The sequence below is a fragment of the Xiphophorus hellerii genome, chromosome 2 (assembly GCF_003331165.1).
Source record: "Xiphophorus hellerii strain 12219 chromosome 2, Xiphophorus_hellerii-4.1, whole genome shotgun sequence".
In the NCBI taxonomy this organism is placed as follows: Eukaryota; Metazoa; Chordata; class Actinopteri; order Cyprinodontiformes; family Poeciliidae; genus Xiphophorus; species Xiphophorus hellerii.
The window spans coordinates 20694399-20711643 of NC_045673.1; the positions used below are offsets into that span (position 1 = coordinate 20694399).

A 17245-nucleotide genomic window follows, 5' to 3' on the forward strand; every position below is an offset into this window, starting at 1 on the left:
CTGAGGTCAAAGCTAAACTGAACAGATGCACTTTTACGCATAAAAACTAAATAGTTTAGAACCTTTTGTAAGCTGCTTTATTTACATTTATCACCTTCGTATCCATAGAAACTGCTTTGTTGAAGTCATTCCCACATTTAAAGGTTTACAAATTGTTGGGGTTTTTTTACCCAGGCTCTTGAATGCAACACATCCTCGCTCCTCATCCCTGTCCCTTCCTCCCCTCTCTCACTCTCTCTATCTCCCCCCTCATCATCCAAGCAGCAATCTCCTCCTCCTGCTTCCCCTCAGCTCCCTCCCTTTCCTGCCGGCCTCTCGGCAGAGGATGTGTCTGGGAGAGAGAGTGCGCGCGTGAGGTGGGGGTAAAGGGGAAAGCCGTCAGTAGAATGGATATGCGCCCTCTCTCCTCCACCCTCTCTTCTCCTTCCTCTCCTCCTCTGCCTCCTCTCCGGCTCTGCTCGGCCTTCCCGGCCCGCGTTGCGCACTGGTCGCTCCCTCAGCGCTGGCCCTCGGGGGTTGAAGGAGTCTCGTTGGGCGGACGGGTGGCTGAAAACTGAACTTCAATGTCAGCTGGGAACCAGAAGAATGGAGGTGACAAACCTAAAGGTAAAGACGGCGACAGCAGCAGCAGCAGCTTTTTCTGGATGACCAACACCCACTTCCCTAAAGTCCCTGAGCAGAAATAAACAAAATGGGCCGGCAGTGCTGCTTCTCAGCCAGAGAAATGAATGGACTGTGCTTTGCCATACCTAGAGGAGACGGGTTGGGAGTGATGCGTTGATTTGTGGCATCTGACTGCGTATTGATCGCCATCCCGCCTCTGAGTGATGGATGATACTCCCTGAGAGCAGGTTGAGGATTTTCAGAAAACATTACAGACTTGTCAGGCGGTTTTAATGTTGTTCTCTGAGCTAAATGTCAGTTTCGCTGCACTTTAGGAGACGTGCGTTTTTTGCATTTGCCCCTCCGAAAAGTGAATATTTAGTGGCATTGAAAAACAAGCTTTCAACTTAGACTAATGAACATTTCAAAGACAAAGTTACAAATGAGTTAAAGGAATGAAGTTTGACTGTTTTGATATGGAAACACAAAGGGAAAGTTTCTCATTCTTGAGTCAAATGTCATTAAGATTAAATAAATATTACACCCTTGATCTGATCACTGATAAATTACATTAAATATATGTTTAGATTTGATTTTAGAGCCATTCCACTCATTAAAATAAATCATTAAAATCTCCAAAATTGATATGATCTTCATAGCCATGATAGTTGGTTTGAACTCGTGACCAGAATTTAAACTCCTTTGTGATGAATGTTGAATTGTCAACCTGGGAAAGATCCCGAATAAATGGCAGACAAAAAAAGTGCCAACGAGCCTGAAGAGCTTTAACAAAAGATGACATGAACTTCAGCTGACACCAGAGTTGGGTCTGGGGACTGAAATGAAAGTCTGGACCATTTTCAAAAGTTAGATTCTTAGACTTTTCTTAGATGTCTAAAGGATATGCTCAATAAATATGGAGCTACATATTGCATGACTTTATTTATCCTTTCACTCTGGGGCTTTTTAGATGTGCTTTGTGATCATCTATCACTTCAAATCCCAACAAAATACAGTGAAGTTTATAGTTAAAAGATCCCAAAATGTGGAAAAACTTGAAGGAAAAAAAGAGTTGTGTTGTTTTTTTTTTGCAGGAGACTGTACTTTTGACATGTTTGGTGTTGCTATATAAGAAAGTTACAACATTTACATAAATCAATAAGGACGCGTAACTTTTCAGCTTGCTGTGGATCTCTGAGCATCAGATAATGTTTGTTCAGTTGCTGTCAGCCCGGCTGTTTCCCTGCTAATGCAGAAGCAGCAGCAGCATCATTGGGGCTTAATCAGTGTGTGTCTGTGTTGTTCTCTGCCTGGCTTCGCTTTGGACTCTGCTCCGCTGCAGAGGTAGATTACATTAGGCTCATCAGTTGTCATGTGGAGCTCTGTGGTTTTACTGTGTTGCAGTTTTGCTTTTGACAACGTTTCAGCATCATCAGATTTGCTCCGGCTAGCATCCCATGACATCCTCGGAGACAGAGACGGGCCTGTTGGCGTAACTGAGACGTTAACAGAATCTGCACAAAGACACTCGTGACTAACAGAAACTGTTTTCCTGACCTGGACCCAGCATCTATCTCCACTGAGTCACTTGTGAAGCTGTTGTCCTGCTAAAGCCAATCAGGACGTGCATCCCCAGACCGAAGCTCAGTCATGTGACCATAATGGCTGCAGGGCTCCCTCTTCTCATTGACCGAACAGATCGGGAATGATATCCAGGCTACCTGGACTGGTCAGCAGACCCTCTGCTCTGTCCTCTAGATAAAGCTTGTCTCCGTTAGGAAGCAGATCATGCAGTGAGACTCACTGTCAATATTCTCCCATATTTTTTGCATGCTCACAGTTTGCTTTATGTTACGATCCTTCAGAGGACGGATTGGGTGCTTCTCTGCTACTTTAGACAACGGCCTTCTTGGAGCTCCAATAAAGATTTCTCTCAGGAAAACAAAAATGAAAACAACAACAATAATAATAATAATACAGACCTTTGGGCACTTAAATAACTTAAAAACAACATAATATGTAGGAGAAAACATACGATACAGAAACTCTTCAGCTGTGAGTTTGACAATGAGGAACAGCAAAAACAAAAACAAGTCTATGATTTAAACTAAAATGTGCAGATTCATCACACTGTGATGATTTAAAAATGTCACAGGGTTCGGTTCCTATCAAATTGTTTTAACTATTTCTGTTTAATATTCGTCTCCTCCTTTGGTGAACACAGGTTTCAGAAGAAATGAAATTAGACTTGTAGAAATAATTATTTTATCCATATCTACTGGACATGGATCAGGGTGTAGATGGACAGATAAACTGAGAGCTGAGGTCTTTCTTCACCACTACAGTTGTTGAACAACAAATCTATTCATGTGATTACCAATTGGTTAAATATTGATTCAAATATCGTCGCTAGATCCAATGTAATCGTTAGATTCACATGTTGATATTGCAACTTGAGATGAATGTATTTTCATGCCTTATTCCTCTCATTCTTTACTACAACATACTTAATTAGGTGTTTACTAATTTAATAAAAGTATATAAAATATTTGATAAAATGCCAATCAGACTGGTTAATAATGCATAACCAACAATCGGGTCTGCAGAGGTCATCTTTGGGGCTGACCTCCCCTCCATGCAGGACTTGTACAGGTGTAGGGTCAGGAAAAGGACAGTGAGCATCTCTGCAGACCCCACACATCCTGGACACAAACCGCTAAGACTTTTACCTCCAGGTTGGAGTTACAGTACATAGTTTCTTCCCCCCGAGACTGTTTCAGTGATGAACACTAAGCAGAGTTCCCAGATTGACATAATTCAACCTTATCTTCCTTTTCTTTCTTTCTTTTTTTTTTTTTGTAAAAACACAGATAAAAAAAAAAAACTTTTAAATTTACATTTTAAAGTCTTGACAGAACAAATTGGAGAAGTCAAATTCCCTGTTTGTGTGTGCACACTTAGCAAACAAAGCTGATTCTGCCATGTAATTAAGAAGTCTTACGTTTATTAATGAACCATTTAGTGAGACATTATCTGTTCCCTACAATCACTTGTTAAAGCAAATGTTGGCAGTACATTATTAGATTGAAGCATTGTGACATCATGTACAGAAATCCAAGCACAGCACATCCATACTATCCATGTTATTTCATTATCTTCTAATATATTAAACCATAGAAGAGAAAGAAGTTGCACTTTTTAATACTGATGTCCGATAGCTAGAACACAAATATCTGAGTTCCCTGGTTTGTTTATAATGAAGTCCTGAAACGTCTCTTAAAGACGTCCATAAAAACAAAGTTAAGAGCGTTTCTCACGGACCTCCGTTTGGCTGCAGATACTGTCAAACGACCTGAAGCGTTGCCGTTTTCTGCTGGGAAACTCTTTCATCTATCGACAAACATCAGTTTGAGAAGTACGTTTAAAATGCCGTGGTCTCTTTGAAACCCCATTGGAGCAAACGGCTCCTTAAGTCCAGGGCACAACCTTTTCCCATGACAGAAAAGCTGCAGCCGGCCAATTCAAGGTCCTTGTGAAGTTTAACTTGATCGCCGGCGTCATTATCTCTGTTGCAACTGCAGCTTCGCTTCCAGGAAACGTTTGCAGAAACTAAATTTGCTGTGCTCTGAGGTTCGTTCCCAGATGGGACGTTTCTCTTTTTGCTCATGAATGATTGATCTGTGGATCTGATTTATAGAGATTTGAATCTAATTCTCATATAGGATCAAAAATAAAATCCTCCCACTGTTAAGGTTTAAGGGTCAATTTGATCTGGAAAGAAAAAGTTGGCATGAGAAAGAGAAACTCGGTGCTTTGCCAAACTATTTACAGCCCTCTAACTTTCTCACGTTTCAGATTCGTTATGGCCACAAACCTTTCAGCGTATTTTCCTGAGACCTACGTGATAAACCGACAAAGTGGAGCACAGTTGTGAGGCTGAAGATGAATTGGGTTCATAGCACTTTTACAGCTCAAAATCTGAAAGGTGTGGCATGCATTTGTTTTCAGCTCATTTCAGATTATTCACAGTAACTCCAGATATTCGGGGTTTGGTCTCTACCAGCGTCTAGAATATGAAATTTGATCTCCTTCTTCTTTCCAAAGTATTTCTGGCTCTGAATAAATGCAATTTTTAGGTTTTCCCAAATATTACAAATTGTATTTAGGTGTGGACTTTGACTAGGCCGTTCTAACACATTAGATCTAAGACTCTAATGGAGTACAGTATTTGGAGTTATCATGCTGTGGTGAACCTCTGTCCTAACTCTTTCACAGCCTCTGAAAGGTTTCTGTCCCTGCTGAAGTCAATCATTCCCACAGTATGATGCTGCCACAGCCATGTTTTACAGTGGGGATGATGTGGATTTTATCTAGTGATATCGAGGGCTGATATCACTAGATATCTGCACACCACACTTGTTTGGGATATATTTATGGAACATTTTGATGCTGCTGTGCAACACTTTTGTTTCAATCCGATGCATAAAATCCCCAAAAAATAGCTTCAAAATCGGTTACAGCTTGACAAAATGTGACAAAGTGCAAAAGGTATGAATACTTCCACAAGGTTCTGTAAGAGAAACCCACATTTCAACCAGAAACACAACTTGATTTTACATCTGTGAGCAGCTAAAGGCATTCACGTTCCTATATATATGTGTGTGTGTGTGTGTCTTCTTTAAAACCAGAGGTTGCTGTGTGGCCAGAGGTGGAGCGGGCAGAGTGCTTGGCCCGCGGCGCTGCTCTGAAGTGGGCGTCTGGAGTTTTCTGTCGGCCCGAACATCTGGAGCGACTGAGCCAGTACAAGAAGAGAGAGAGCCAGAGGACGGCCTCCATCCACACCAGACTGAAGGTCAGAGAGAACCAAAATGGCGCATCATCATATTTATAATGTCTTAAAGCAGTCCATGTCATCAGTTTTCAAAGTGTGTGAAGGTCTTTTGATGCTTTGAACTTTGTCCCTCATTTCCAATTCAGTTCTTGTACTTGACTGTGACAACATTATATGCAAAAATCAGGGAAGTGGGCAAAGAAAGTAGTAGTAGAGTACTAGAAATGTATTATATATGTTTTGAAATCAAATAAATTAAAGACTTGACAGATTCTGAAAGATCGTCCATTGATTATCTAATATATTCCAGGACGCTGCAACAATCCAGCTGGTTGAAAATGTTGCTTTCAGTACATTTCACAAACTCTAACCCTGAAAAATTCAGCAAATTGTGTCGTTTTGATTAAATCTTCCTCTAAAATCTTCCAAGGTCTGACAATAAGCCAAAAACTGACCACAGTCTGAAGGAAGGAATTTTTGTAAAAAGTCTCTAGCCCTGTCGATTGATACCACTTTAAAAGCTAACCCGACCTGCTGATATGATTTGTTTCCAGTCGATGGTTCAGTCGTACCTGGAGGGGGTCGGCTGGGGCCTGGAGCAGCTGCGGGAGGCCCGGGACGAGCTGAGGGAGGTGTCGCTCACCCTGAAGGAAGCAGGACTGGAGTCGGATGGAAACACAGACTGCTTGGCGTCTCTGGAGAAGCTGAGAGAGGTTTCGGTCGACCATCGCCAGCTCTTCACCACCGTCAGCAACCTGCCTCGACTTTACGCCAGTGAGAAGCTCCAAGCCGCCGTGTGGCTGCACTGCTTGTGCAGAAATATTGTCTTACAGTACTGGTCCGAAGCTTACACACACACACACACACCCCCACACACACACTCATCATGGGGTATATGTGCCATGAAATTTTTACTAAGCTGTTGTTGTTGTTTTTTTTCAGCTTTAATGATCATAAAAATCAACATTTATGATTCACTTTGGAGGAAGGAGAATTAGTTGGGGAGTTCAGGCATGAAATCATCATCAACTAAACTGTTAGGCCTTGAACCAAGAAAAATAGAAAGATCAACACCTTCAGGCTGACCAGAAATGTGCAGCGGCTGACATGGACAAACCAAATACCATCCTGGGAAAAGTTACTTCTTTATTTGTTTTACATTTATTTAACCCAAAATGTCCCATTGAGATAAAGAGACTCCTGGCCAAGAGGCAGCAACGTTACACAAGAATGACCAATAATAACTTAATTATTAAATAAACATCAGAACATCAGATGAGACACTGGTTGGCCACCTGGACTTGTGTGGACGAGTCCAGGTGAAAATTTCAAACCCAAACAACCTTGAATATCAAACATGGTGGTGGGAGAATCATACTGAGGGTTAAAGCTGTTTGTTGAATTGGATAAAGAGGAATGAACCGAACACCAGGTTTATTCAGAAAACCAACCAAATAAAATTAGTTGTTCTATTTCTGATGTGAAGACTAGTCTAATTTTGACCCAAAACTGTGCCAGTGGTTTGTTGACAGGGACATGAAATGTGTGGTTGCTCCTCAGTTTTATAGATTTAACCAAGTATTGAACTGAACCAGGTTCTTCTGGTTCTCCTCTCCGCCGTCACTAGAGCCATGCTCAGTATGAGGGACAGCCACAAACACCTAACAACAACTTAGTGATGCCAATTAAGCAAACAGTCATGTGTTTGGGAGGAAACTGGAATACCCAGGGCTGGGAACAAAGACCCCGGGCTGGGATTTGAACCCAGGACCTTCTTTCTGCAAGACACCAGTGCTACATTACATTTTTATATGAAGCCCCTTAAAGCAGGGGTGTCAAACTCATCGTGAATGCTCTTAAAGGGCCGGTTGTGCCAGAATGTATTGATAAAACATGTTCACAAACTGTTAAAATATCAATGAATTCTTAAAATTGAACAATATTATTGAAAATCTTTTTAGTCCCTCCAGGATTTTGTGATTTTTTGCAATAAAAATGAAAGCGTTTGTGGTACTAATTAGGAAATATTTGCGATATTTGCACTTAAAAGTAACTGTAAATGCGACTTTTTATTACTCGTTGTACAGATCATGGACTGTAATCTGACATTAATTAAGGCTGAGGCAGCTGTTTAGTATAAGCAAATACGTTTTTGAGAAAAATCTGCAATAAACTCCCAATTATGAATTATAAATTTTCACAATAACTCTCAAGAAACTGGAGGGACTGATTGATATAATTTGGCATTAAACAGTTAAAACTGCATTGATTTGATTGATAACGTAATATTTAAGCACACTTAATGTTTAGTCTAGGATCTAGAGGGCCACATAAAAACCTATGGCGAGCCGGATTTGGCCCACGGGCCTCGAGTTTGTCACATGGCTTAAGGGAAAAGTATTAAAGGCATTTCCAAAACACACAAATGCCGTGTTACCACACGATAGTTTGACACAGGATTCAATGCCAGTGTTGTGCAGAAGCTTTTCACTTCCTGAGACGCTATTATTGAGATTAACATTCAGACTTCCCTTCCTGGCTGTGTGCAGTACGGAGCATGGTGCTGGAGACGGAGCGTCTGGTGGAGTCCAGGCGGCTCCTGGAGGCCCACGCCCGGCTAATGGATCTGGAGCGCTGGCAGGACGACATCCTCTGGCAGCTCCACGGGGCCGCTGGGACGGCAGGAGGTTCACTCAGCAGCGAGGACACGGAGCTGGTGGCCAAATATTTCTCTGGAGTCGGGCAGCTGGTGGACGCCCTGGGTGAGGACACCTCTGAGACGCAGCTGTAGCTTTTCCCTTCACGCTCCACAAAACTACAGACAGAGTGAATTTAACTTTTAGTCTCAACGTTATTAAATTAGAAAATGCTACATCTACTTTTACACAAATGTTTTGGTCAGCAGGCATCTAGCAGCAGCCGGTCTGGTAAACAATTTAACACAACTCTAACACATTGCTATCTAACTATTACATACAGTATCGCACAGACTTGAACAAGCATAGATCACTAATGTCTCATTCATTTTATGTTTTTATTTATGTTTTTGAACCTGTTTTCAGGGGTGGAATGATTATACAAAATTATACATGCAGGCTCAAATACACACACACATACAGTATATATATATATATATATATATATATATATATATATATATATATATATATATATATATATATATATAGCTACAGTATACACATACCCCTTATCATAATCAAAACAGTGGGTGAATATTTGACAACTCCTCTTGGCTGAGGTAGTAAAGTTCATTTAAGTTTGGTTTGCTTTTCTTCCGGCTTCTGAGCATAGTTCACAAATTTTAATCCGATTTTTAACAGGATTCAGATTGGAGTTTTGGGAAGGCATTTTCCAAAACCTTAATGTTAGCCAGCTTTATCCGTCTGAATGCCTGTTTTAATATGAGTTTGGGAAACCGAACTGTGTCCAAGGTTCCACAGTCTAAATGATAAGTGGGGAAGCTGAAGAATTTAGATTCATTTTTTAGTTCACCCATTTTGTGTAGTGTACCAGTACCACTGGAAGTGAAACAAACCATGTTGGATTGTTTCCGTGAGATGATCGATGGTTCCTATTCAGGCAGATTGATCAGGGATAAATTGCACATTCTCTTTTATCACCGCAGAGCTCGTATCAATCAGCTTGTGAAATAATCTAGGATGAAAAATAAAAAAATAAGTCCAGAAGTTTGATCTCAAACCACTGCACTGACTTCCTGTCCCGGTGTGTGGCTGCAGGGAAGGAGCTGTGGGCCGTGGTGAGCAGCTCTCTGGCTCTGGCCCGCCAGAACCCCACGCCGTTTGTGTCCGCGGTGAGGATAGTGGAGCGGGAGGAGGCCCTGGACCGGGCTCTGCTGGCGGAGAGAGGCGGCGGCGGCGGCGGCAGGCCGCTGCCCGCAGGAAGACCTCGCTGCTGGAAGGCCTGCTTCTTCCAGGTGAGTTTACAAACTCAGGTTTACATGACAAACCTCCAGCCTGTCAAATCTCCCACTTCCTCCACATCAGGTACTAGAGGAGGCGGTCTCTGCGCGATTTCGCAGCGTTTCCTATCTGCACACGCGAGGCCCGGGTTTGGCGGGCCACCTCTCTGCCCTCCAGCACGCCGTCATGGCTGACCTGGCCACAGTGCGCCACCTGCTGGAGCACTGCGTCCCACCTCACTACCAGCTGACTGCAGCTTACCTGAGAGCCAGCCACCGCTGTTTACAGACTCACCTGGCGCAGGTCAGCGATGTTTTATGAATTGTGAGTGGTGTTGGGCTTCACGACTCGCGTACTATTGCATCTACAGCTGTGAGAGACTTTCTCCTTCTGTTTTCTGATGAACAAAAGTTGAATAATCCTTGAAAAACAATTTGATTTCCACACTGATCTATGCTGACTCGACATGACTTTCATTGATTTGCCATATCACACCTTACTTTTAACATTTATTAGTATTTTTGTTCTTTGACTTACTGAATAAATAAAGACTCATCCAGATGCACATTTACTGCCTGAGGTTGGTAACCTGCCTATAAAATGCACAACAAAACCATAAAACTGCTCTTTGTTTTTCATTTAAAAACAAAATGTAGTTACTAATGTGCTTTAAAAAAACAACATTTATCTTCTATATATTATTTCTTATCAACCAACTTGAAAGATTCTGGATTTTGACAAATAGGGCATCTAGATTACTCCAGATGTAAGAAAAGTAGATGGATGACCTCATTTTTTCATTATCTGTGAAACCTAGAGATAATTATAAGACCCAATGAATATCCAAGACCGTTCCAGATTAATACTTTTAACCAAAATGTCCAGGAAGAAAGAAATCTTGAAATTTTAATTTAAAATGGGAATTTTATCCTGGAAAATATGTAGGAACCCTGAAACCTTGTTGTTTGTTGACATCTTCATGTGGTTGTTCTGTATTATTTTTTGTCATAGTTTATCAGTTAATTGCAGACTTATTTATGCTGATTTTAATGAAAGCGTTACACCAAAAGCTTAATTATTGAAGTTGTTCTGCAGATACAGTATGTCGCTCTAGTCTTGACTTACTTAAAGGTTGTTGCGTTCATATTTTGATTCACACACTTTCACGTCTTCAGGGACAGAGTGGAGTTTAAACATTTTGTTTTCATCGTTGTGTGAAAACACCTCCACATCTAAGTGTTCATTGTGGCCTAGGTTAGCAGCTGGGATCTGGAGAGCGGCGAAATATTTGCCGTGCTCAACTGGGTGCTGCACATCTACAACAGGTGAGTCTCAAAACCGACACTTTGACGACGAATCCCCGTCTGTTTATCCTGCAGTTTGACATGAATGTTGGTATCTTCAGTGATTCTTGAGAAGTGGGACAAAATGGGTTTAAATTTTACCCATTTTTTAAAAATTATTCCTCAAGCTTATGTATAGAAATATGACAATTAATGTTTTGGAAATGTAAAGATGCCAACGTGCAGGATCCCAGTTGCAACATTTTTTGGAGGATTAAATTCAGTTTAATGGACCGGACCCAGAACTTTGTCATCACCATCTGACAAAAATAAATATAAAATAATTTTTTTAATGACCCTATTAGTGATAGTTTTACTCAGTTTTACAGACAAATGCTTCTCAAGAAACAAAAGAAATATTATTTAAAACAAAAAGCATAAAGTTCATCAGATTGAGTTGACAGTGCATGACGGAGTTGACACGATACTGATGGTGGTGGCAACAAGAGTTCACAACAATATTCAAAGAAATTTACGTTCCCAACCCATATTAGGTCCGCTTCATGAAGTACGGCGTTTATAAGTGCAGCATTACCGTGAATAATCAAGCCCAGTATCCAGATATGGCGGACGTTAAACGGTTAGTTTTGTTGGCAGCCCAGATATGATGGGACATCCAGAGCTGGTCACAGAGTTGGACAGATCAGAGCTGGGACCGCTCATCTCCATTGAGGGCGTCGAGCAGCTGCAGAGCAAATACGTGCAGAGTGTCCGGGTGAGTCGATCACAATCGCTTCTTCAACTTTACTCAGAATACAACTCTGCCCCGGTGAGGGGTGGGCGGTTTTTTTGCAGACTTAATGAGAAGCTTCAGATGCTGCATCATTGCAAAAGATCTAAAATACATATTCAACAAATTCCAACTATTCTAAACAGGAGAAACAAAATCCTCTGCAGAACGTAATTTTCTTTTTACAGCCTCAGACCAATACAAAATAGCACGTAGTTGAGAAGTGGATGAAAATGATTAATGGGTTTTCCCATTAAGAATGGTTGGTTGTCTGGTTCAAAACATCTCTGGCTGCGTCTTTAGTTATTGTGGAAAAGTGAACTTCTGCCCCAGTCTAGTCTTTTATAGCCTATAATAAGGAGGTGTGTACATTTTTAGAAACATGGACCAAAATTGTCTAGTTGATTATACAGGGGGCCACAGAGCATAATATATTTTAAATTGGAAATTCAGAAATAATTTTATTTCATTTTTAAAATTTTTTTTACCTGCATAATACCAAACAAAGTGGTTTTGTTTTTGTAGTGAAGTTATCATTAAGTTATTTCTTACACAACTCATAAAAACAGTTGCATTTTCATATATATATTTTAAAAAACATACAATTTCCTGCATTTTTAAATGTTTTTTGTTTTGTTTTTCCTAGGTCTAGATAATTTATTATCTATTCTCAGCAACAAGAGCAGGATATGAGTCACTCTCTTTAAAAGCCTGTGTTGTAGTAAATAGGTTCATGCATGTCTGCTTTTGAGTAAAAGTAACTGAAAATACAAAATACTCTTTTCCGTCGCGATATTATCCCATAAAGTCCAGTGTAATGTGACAAAATATGAAAGCTCAAGTCCTATGAACACTTTTGGAAAGCACCACATTGATTTCCTTCTTTCTGTTTTTTTGTGGGTTTGCAGAAGAGCGTATCTGAGTGGATGCACAAAGCTCTGCAGGTGGAGCTGCAGGACTGGCAGAGAGATCAGGAGCCGGATTCGGACCACGAAGGATTCTACCACACCAGCCTTCCCACCATCATCACTCAGGTGAGTTTTCTGCACAAACATAAGCTACGGTATCGTGTTTCAATGCAGATAATAAAAGATCACAAGTGGTAGAGTAACACCGTTTATTGTGATGTAGCTGGAGATAAATTATAACCTGCTGACTTGACCATAATTATCTATATCAGTATCCACTCCGAGGATCTGCTTACTGTAAAGTCTTTATGTGTCTATTGCTATATAAAAACGCTTCCTGCTGTTTTCAGGCTGCATAATTTGTGTCACTGTTTGTCGGCCGCCAGATGCTGGAGGAGAACGCCCGGGTGGCTCTGATGATCGGGGAATCCCTGCGAGATCAGACCATCCAGATGGGGCTGTATGAGGTAGAGAACCTCCTCAACAGGTGTGTTGTTCAACAAGAGGCTACCTGAGCAGTCATACAACTGTTTCATACTTTTATCTAGCCTTCTTCTTCTTCTTCTTGTCACGTATTACCGATTTTAAACCATATCTTATTTTGCATAAACAAGGAAATGCACGTTTTAAATCAACTTTCAGGTTCCGGGAAGCTCTGGTTGAATTTGGGAAGGAGCACCGCAGGGATCCAACCAACAACAAAAACAAGTTCTACCTCCACTACCTGCTGGCCTCCATCAGCAACTGCATCATCCTCAAGTAAGACGTGTTCCGATCGTAACCCTTCCCATCATCTTAATACTCAACACTTCTCAGTTCAGCATCGTCTTGTGCTCAATGTAGAAAGTCCACGGAGAGCCTGCAGCAGCAGCAGTCGTCCCGCTTTGCAGGAATGTTCTCTCGGACTCCCCCCAACCCTCTGGCAGCTCTAGACCGGGCGGTGAGGCGGGCGTGTCGACTGGTGATGGATCAGCTGCTGCTGGAGCTTCAGCCCTTCCTCCCCGGCCTGCTGACCCGACCCTGGCTGGTCCAGGGAGATCCAGTCCCGAAACTGTGCAGCGTCCTGGAAAGTCACTTGGACTTGTACGGTCGAGTGCGGCCGCCCTGCCGGCAGGTGACTAAAAATCACTCGGCTCGGCAGACTTTTGCTTTGAGAAGAAGTCAGTGCTTTAACATTTTGTTAAATTGCAATGCCAATCTTCATTTGGATTTTATGAGGTAAATTGACAAAAGTCCAGCAACTTAATCTCAGACGCAGCACTCAGTCAAAAACAACACAAAATGACAATACTAAGGTGGAATGTGTCCAAAATATCTTAGATATAAAGTTACAGTTTGCAGATGTTGCCGCTTATTATTATCATGTAATATTAGTGAAACATTGTTTTGTGGAAACAGATGATTTATCACTGGTAATCAGAGAAGTAAAACCAGTGAAATTCTCTCTCTGCTTTTTATACATTAAAAAACAGAGAGGAGCTCTTTATTTTACATGGATATGATCTGATTATGGGTTTTTAAAACAGTATAAGCACTATATTTCATAAAACACCAAAATTACACGTTTAGCAGTGTTTCTTTGATGGGAATTGTGACACTGTGGCCGCCTGTCCCACAAAGGCCTACATGCATATTGTGTAAATATTCATGATGAGCCGCCAGGGCCAAAAACACCAGGGCCAGTTTTTGGTCCGAGTCCACCTCTGAGGCCAAAATATTAATCAGAGAAGCTGCCAAGAGGCCCCTGGTCATTCTGGAGGAGCTGCAGGGATCCACAGCTCAGGTGGGAGAACCTGAAAGGGCAACTTTTAGCTGTAGACTCCAAATTTGGGCTTCAAGAAAAAAGTGTTGAACAGAACAATTTTTGAAAGAAAGCCGTTACTTCAACACGATCCATAAGAGAGAAACAGCAAACATACAAGAAAATTATCTCAACGGATGAGGTCAGAATGACCCTTTCTGGCCAATATAAAAAACACATGACAAAAAAAAAAAAAGATTAACATACGTCTCATACATGTATTAGAACGACCCAGTTGTTTGCTGTGGGAGGATGAAATTTACTGTGCATATGTCGCGTCATAACCCCGTCCTGCTCCCTGTGGCTGCAGCGGCTGCAGGAGGAGGCCCAGTGGCTGATGGTGGTGGAGTACGTCCGGGCCCTGATGCAGAAGAAGCTGGTGTGTCGGAGCAGCGAGGAGAGGAGGCAGCTGGCCCAGCAGATGATCCTGGACGACCAGCTGCTCAGAGAAGTCTTCCACAGCCTGGTGAGGATATGCAGTTATTTCATTAGCCATCTCTTTTTATGCGGAATCAGTGAGATTCAGTGATGCATCGCTACCTTAAAACACCTGAATCAAAAGAATAGATCGCTGCCAGGCCTCTGCAGAGCTGATTGACTGATGAGAGAATTTGGACTTTTGATTTATGTTTTTGGGGGAAGATGCGTTTAAAGGTTGCAGGATGGAAGCTGTCTAGCACTTGGACAGCCCTGTTTTAGTTGAACCCTTTGCAGCAGCCTCCACTATAGATAAGGTGTGTAAAAAAAAAACAAAAAAAAACTTAAAATAAACTTATCTTATTACAAGGGCTTAATTTTCATGCTGTATGATGTTAACCAGAGGCCTCGCTTCTAAATAGGAAAGACAAGAGAACATGCTCAAGAGAACATCGTGATAAATATCACGATGTAAGGGTTTTATATAATTGTTGTTGTGGATCTGGAGATCAATAATGACAGGAATAATGTACTCAATAGTCATCCAGAACTCAAAATAAAATAAAAAAGCATCAGATCTGCCATGGTTTTGGTTTTCATGACGACATGAGATCCCAACTTTATTTCTACTATTGTGGTAAAACATCTTAACAGAAACTGGACAGCAGAGCCTCCTTTCCTCATCATGTAAAAGTAAGTGTTCGTGCCATTTGCATCTTAGAAAAAGACTTGATTCATCGCCTCTCCCAGGATCATATAAAACAAATTAGAAAAGTATTAATACTTTTTAACCGTATTATTCTAATTTAATAAATAATTTAATTAAACAGTATAAGTTTAACATAGCAGCCTCTGATACCCATTCCTTTCATGTCTATAAAGCCCAGACAATCACTTTTCAGTCTCAGCAGGATAGCGAGGTGTCGCTTCCTGAAGTGAATCCTCTGGCTTTGCTCCCCGTTCTGGCTGACTTCATCCGTCTCAAAGATCCCGGCATGCTCACTCTGGAGGTTTCTGGACTTGCAGCCAAATATCCGGACATCAGGTAACCCTTCCCCACACAAAGTGATGCAGCCATACGCAGAACCGATCTTCCACAAACCTTCATGTTCGTAGTGTGATGGCTTGTATGTGGCACGCTGGCTGTTGCTCTTAAATAAAAGTGACATGGCATGGCAACAGATCTGCTAAAGGAAGGGCGAAAAAGCAAAAAACTAAAGTGTTGCAATGCTTCCGTCAAACTCAACATGTTAGCCTGATTGACCAGCTGTGACAGAAATGTCTGCAAACATCACTGAACTGAAGCAACGTTGTGAGCAAAAGCGGAAGAAAAAAAAGTTTTATATCGACATGAGAGACGGAAATGTAAAAATTATTAAGACATCTTTCAATTAAAACCTGCTTTGAAACTGTTTGGGATTTTTGGGTTACTTAGTTTTTATTTTGACTAAGTCTAAACAAACAGCTTGTTTTTAACACCATGTCTTGTAACTATCTGCTTCTAAAACTCATTCAGCACAAAATCATCTGCAAAACCATCAGAGTGTTTGAACTTTCAAACATTTTACACGCCGTGTCCTCGTCTCCCCTCAGTGAGGAGCACGTGTCTGTGCTGCTGGACGTCCGTGGAGACGTTTCCAGGGACATCCGATGGGCCGTGCTGGACCTGCTGGAGCAGAGCGCCCCCCCCCTTCCAGCCGGATACCGGCCCATCTTCACAGACATCCTGGTGCCGCCCTCCACCTTGGCCTTCTGCCTGCCGACGGCCAAGTGTGCATGACTAGATGGTGGATCAAGCGGGGAAAAGCATCCTCTTCTGTCCAGATTTTTGGAGCGTGACGGATCTGTTTCTGCTGCAGCTTATCAGGGAAAAAGTTTGTGACTTGCTGGTTCGGGTCTGACTTCTATTCACTGTAAAGATCTGTCGTGCCTTAACACTGGAATGACCGTCTCTCTCCCTCAGCTGGTTCTCAAAGTTAATGCTACAGATTTATTATAAATTGCATATAAATGGTTTTACTCAGACCTGATATTTATTGTCAAATCTTGTCCTTGTTTAGGGAATTCAATCCAGTCTGACCTACAGTGTGTCCATTTAAAAAAAATAAAAACAACAAATATTTGTTTCACTCACTCTCATATTTATTTGCGTGAAAAAATCATCAGATATTTTTTTGCATTTTATTGGATGCATGTTAAAGTCAACATATACAATAAAAACTAAAGGTAAATACATGAGTTTTTCAGGAGAATGCCCCCCTGTGAGTAAGAGATAAACATACTGCATAATGACTCTGGTTTAAAATCATTACTTTTATTACCATTAGGTTATTATTTTCCAAAAACCTGACTTTTTTTCAAAGTTGTCTCCTCCTTTGTTGTTTATACCAGATTTTTTTTTTTTTTAATTGTTGCATATTTATTGTATTTAAGTGGTGGTGTTTTTTTTTTCTTTTGTTGTATGCACTGTAAACTTGATCACATTGAATTTTAAATAAAAATTTTCGAAGTAGACTTTCGTAAAACTTATTTTCTCCTTGTACGGATAAATCGCATAAATCTGATAGTAGTTCCCTGGTTCACTACAGCCACACATTTTTGGAGGCAGATTATTAGTTTCTCTGTAATAATCTGAAGCTCTGTGCTGACATCTAGCGGTGAGAAAATATAT

The 17245-nt window shown here is 41.2% G+C and overlaps 1 protein-coding gene across 1 annotated transcript; it reads left to right on the top strand.

Annotated features, from left to right (window-relative positions):
* Nucleotides 1-274: 274 nt before the first annotated feature.
* On the top strand, nucleotides 275-17088 carry exoc3l1 (exocyst complex component 3-like 1). The gene is made up of 15 exons (XM_032550812.1): nucleotides 275-606; nucleotides 5292-5455; nucleotides 5989-6208; nucleotides 7984-8196; nucleotides 9193-9389; nucleotides 9460-9678; nucleotides 10630-10700; nucleotides 11316-11433; nucleotides 12357-12482; nucleotides 12743-12843; nucleotides 12999-13115; nucleotides 13200-13470; nucleotides 14468-14623; nucleotides 15477-15619; nucleotides 16168-17088. Exons 1-15 carry the CDS (start codon nucleotides 564-566, stop codon nucleotides 16352-16354), a joined length of 2346 nt encoding a protein of 781 aa, XP_032406703.1. The 5' UTR covers nucleotides 275-563; the 3' UTR covers nucleotides 16355-17088.
* The last annotated feature ends 157 nt before the right edge of the window (nucleotides 17089-17245 follow it).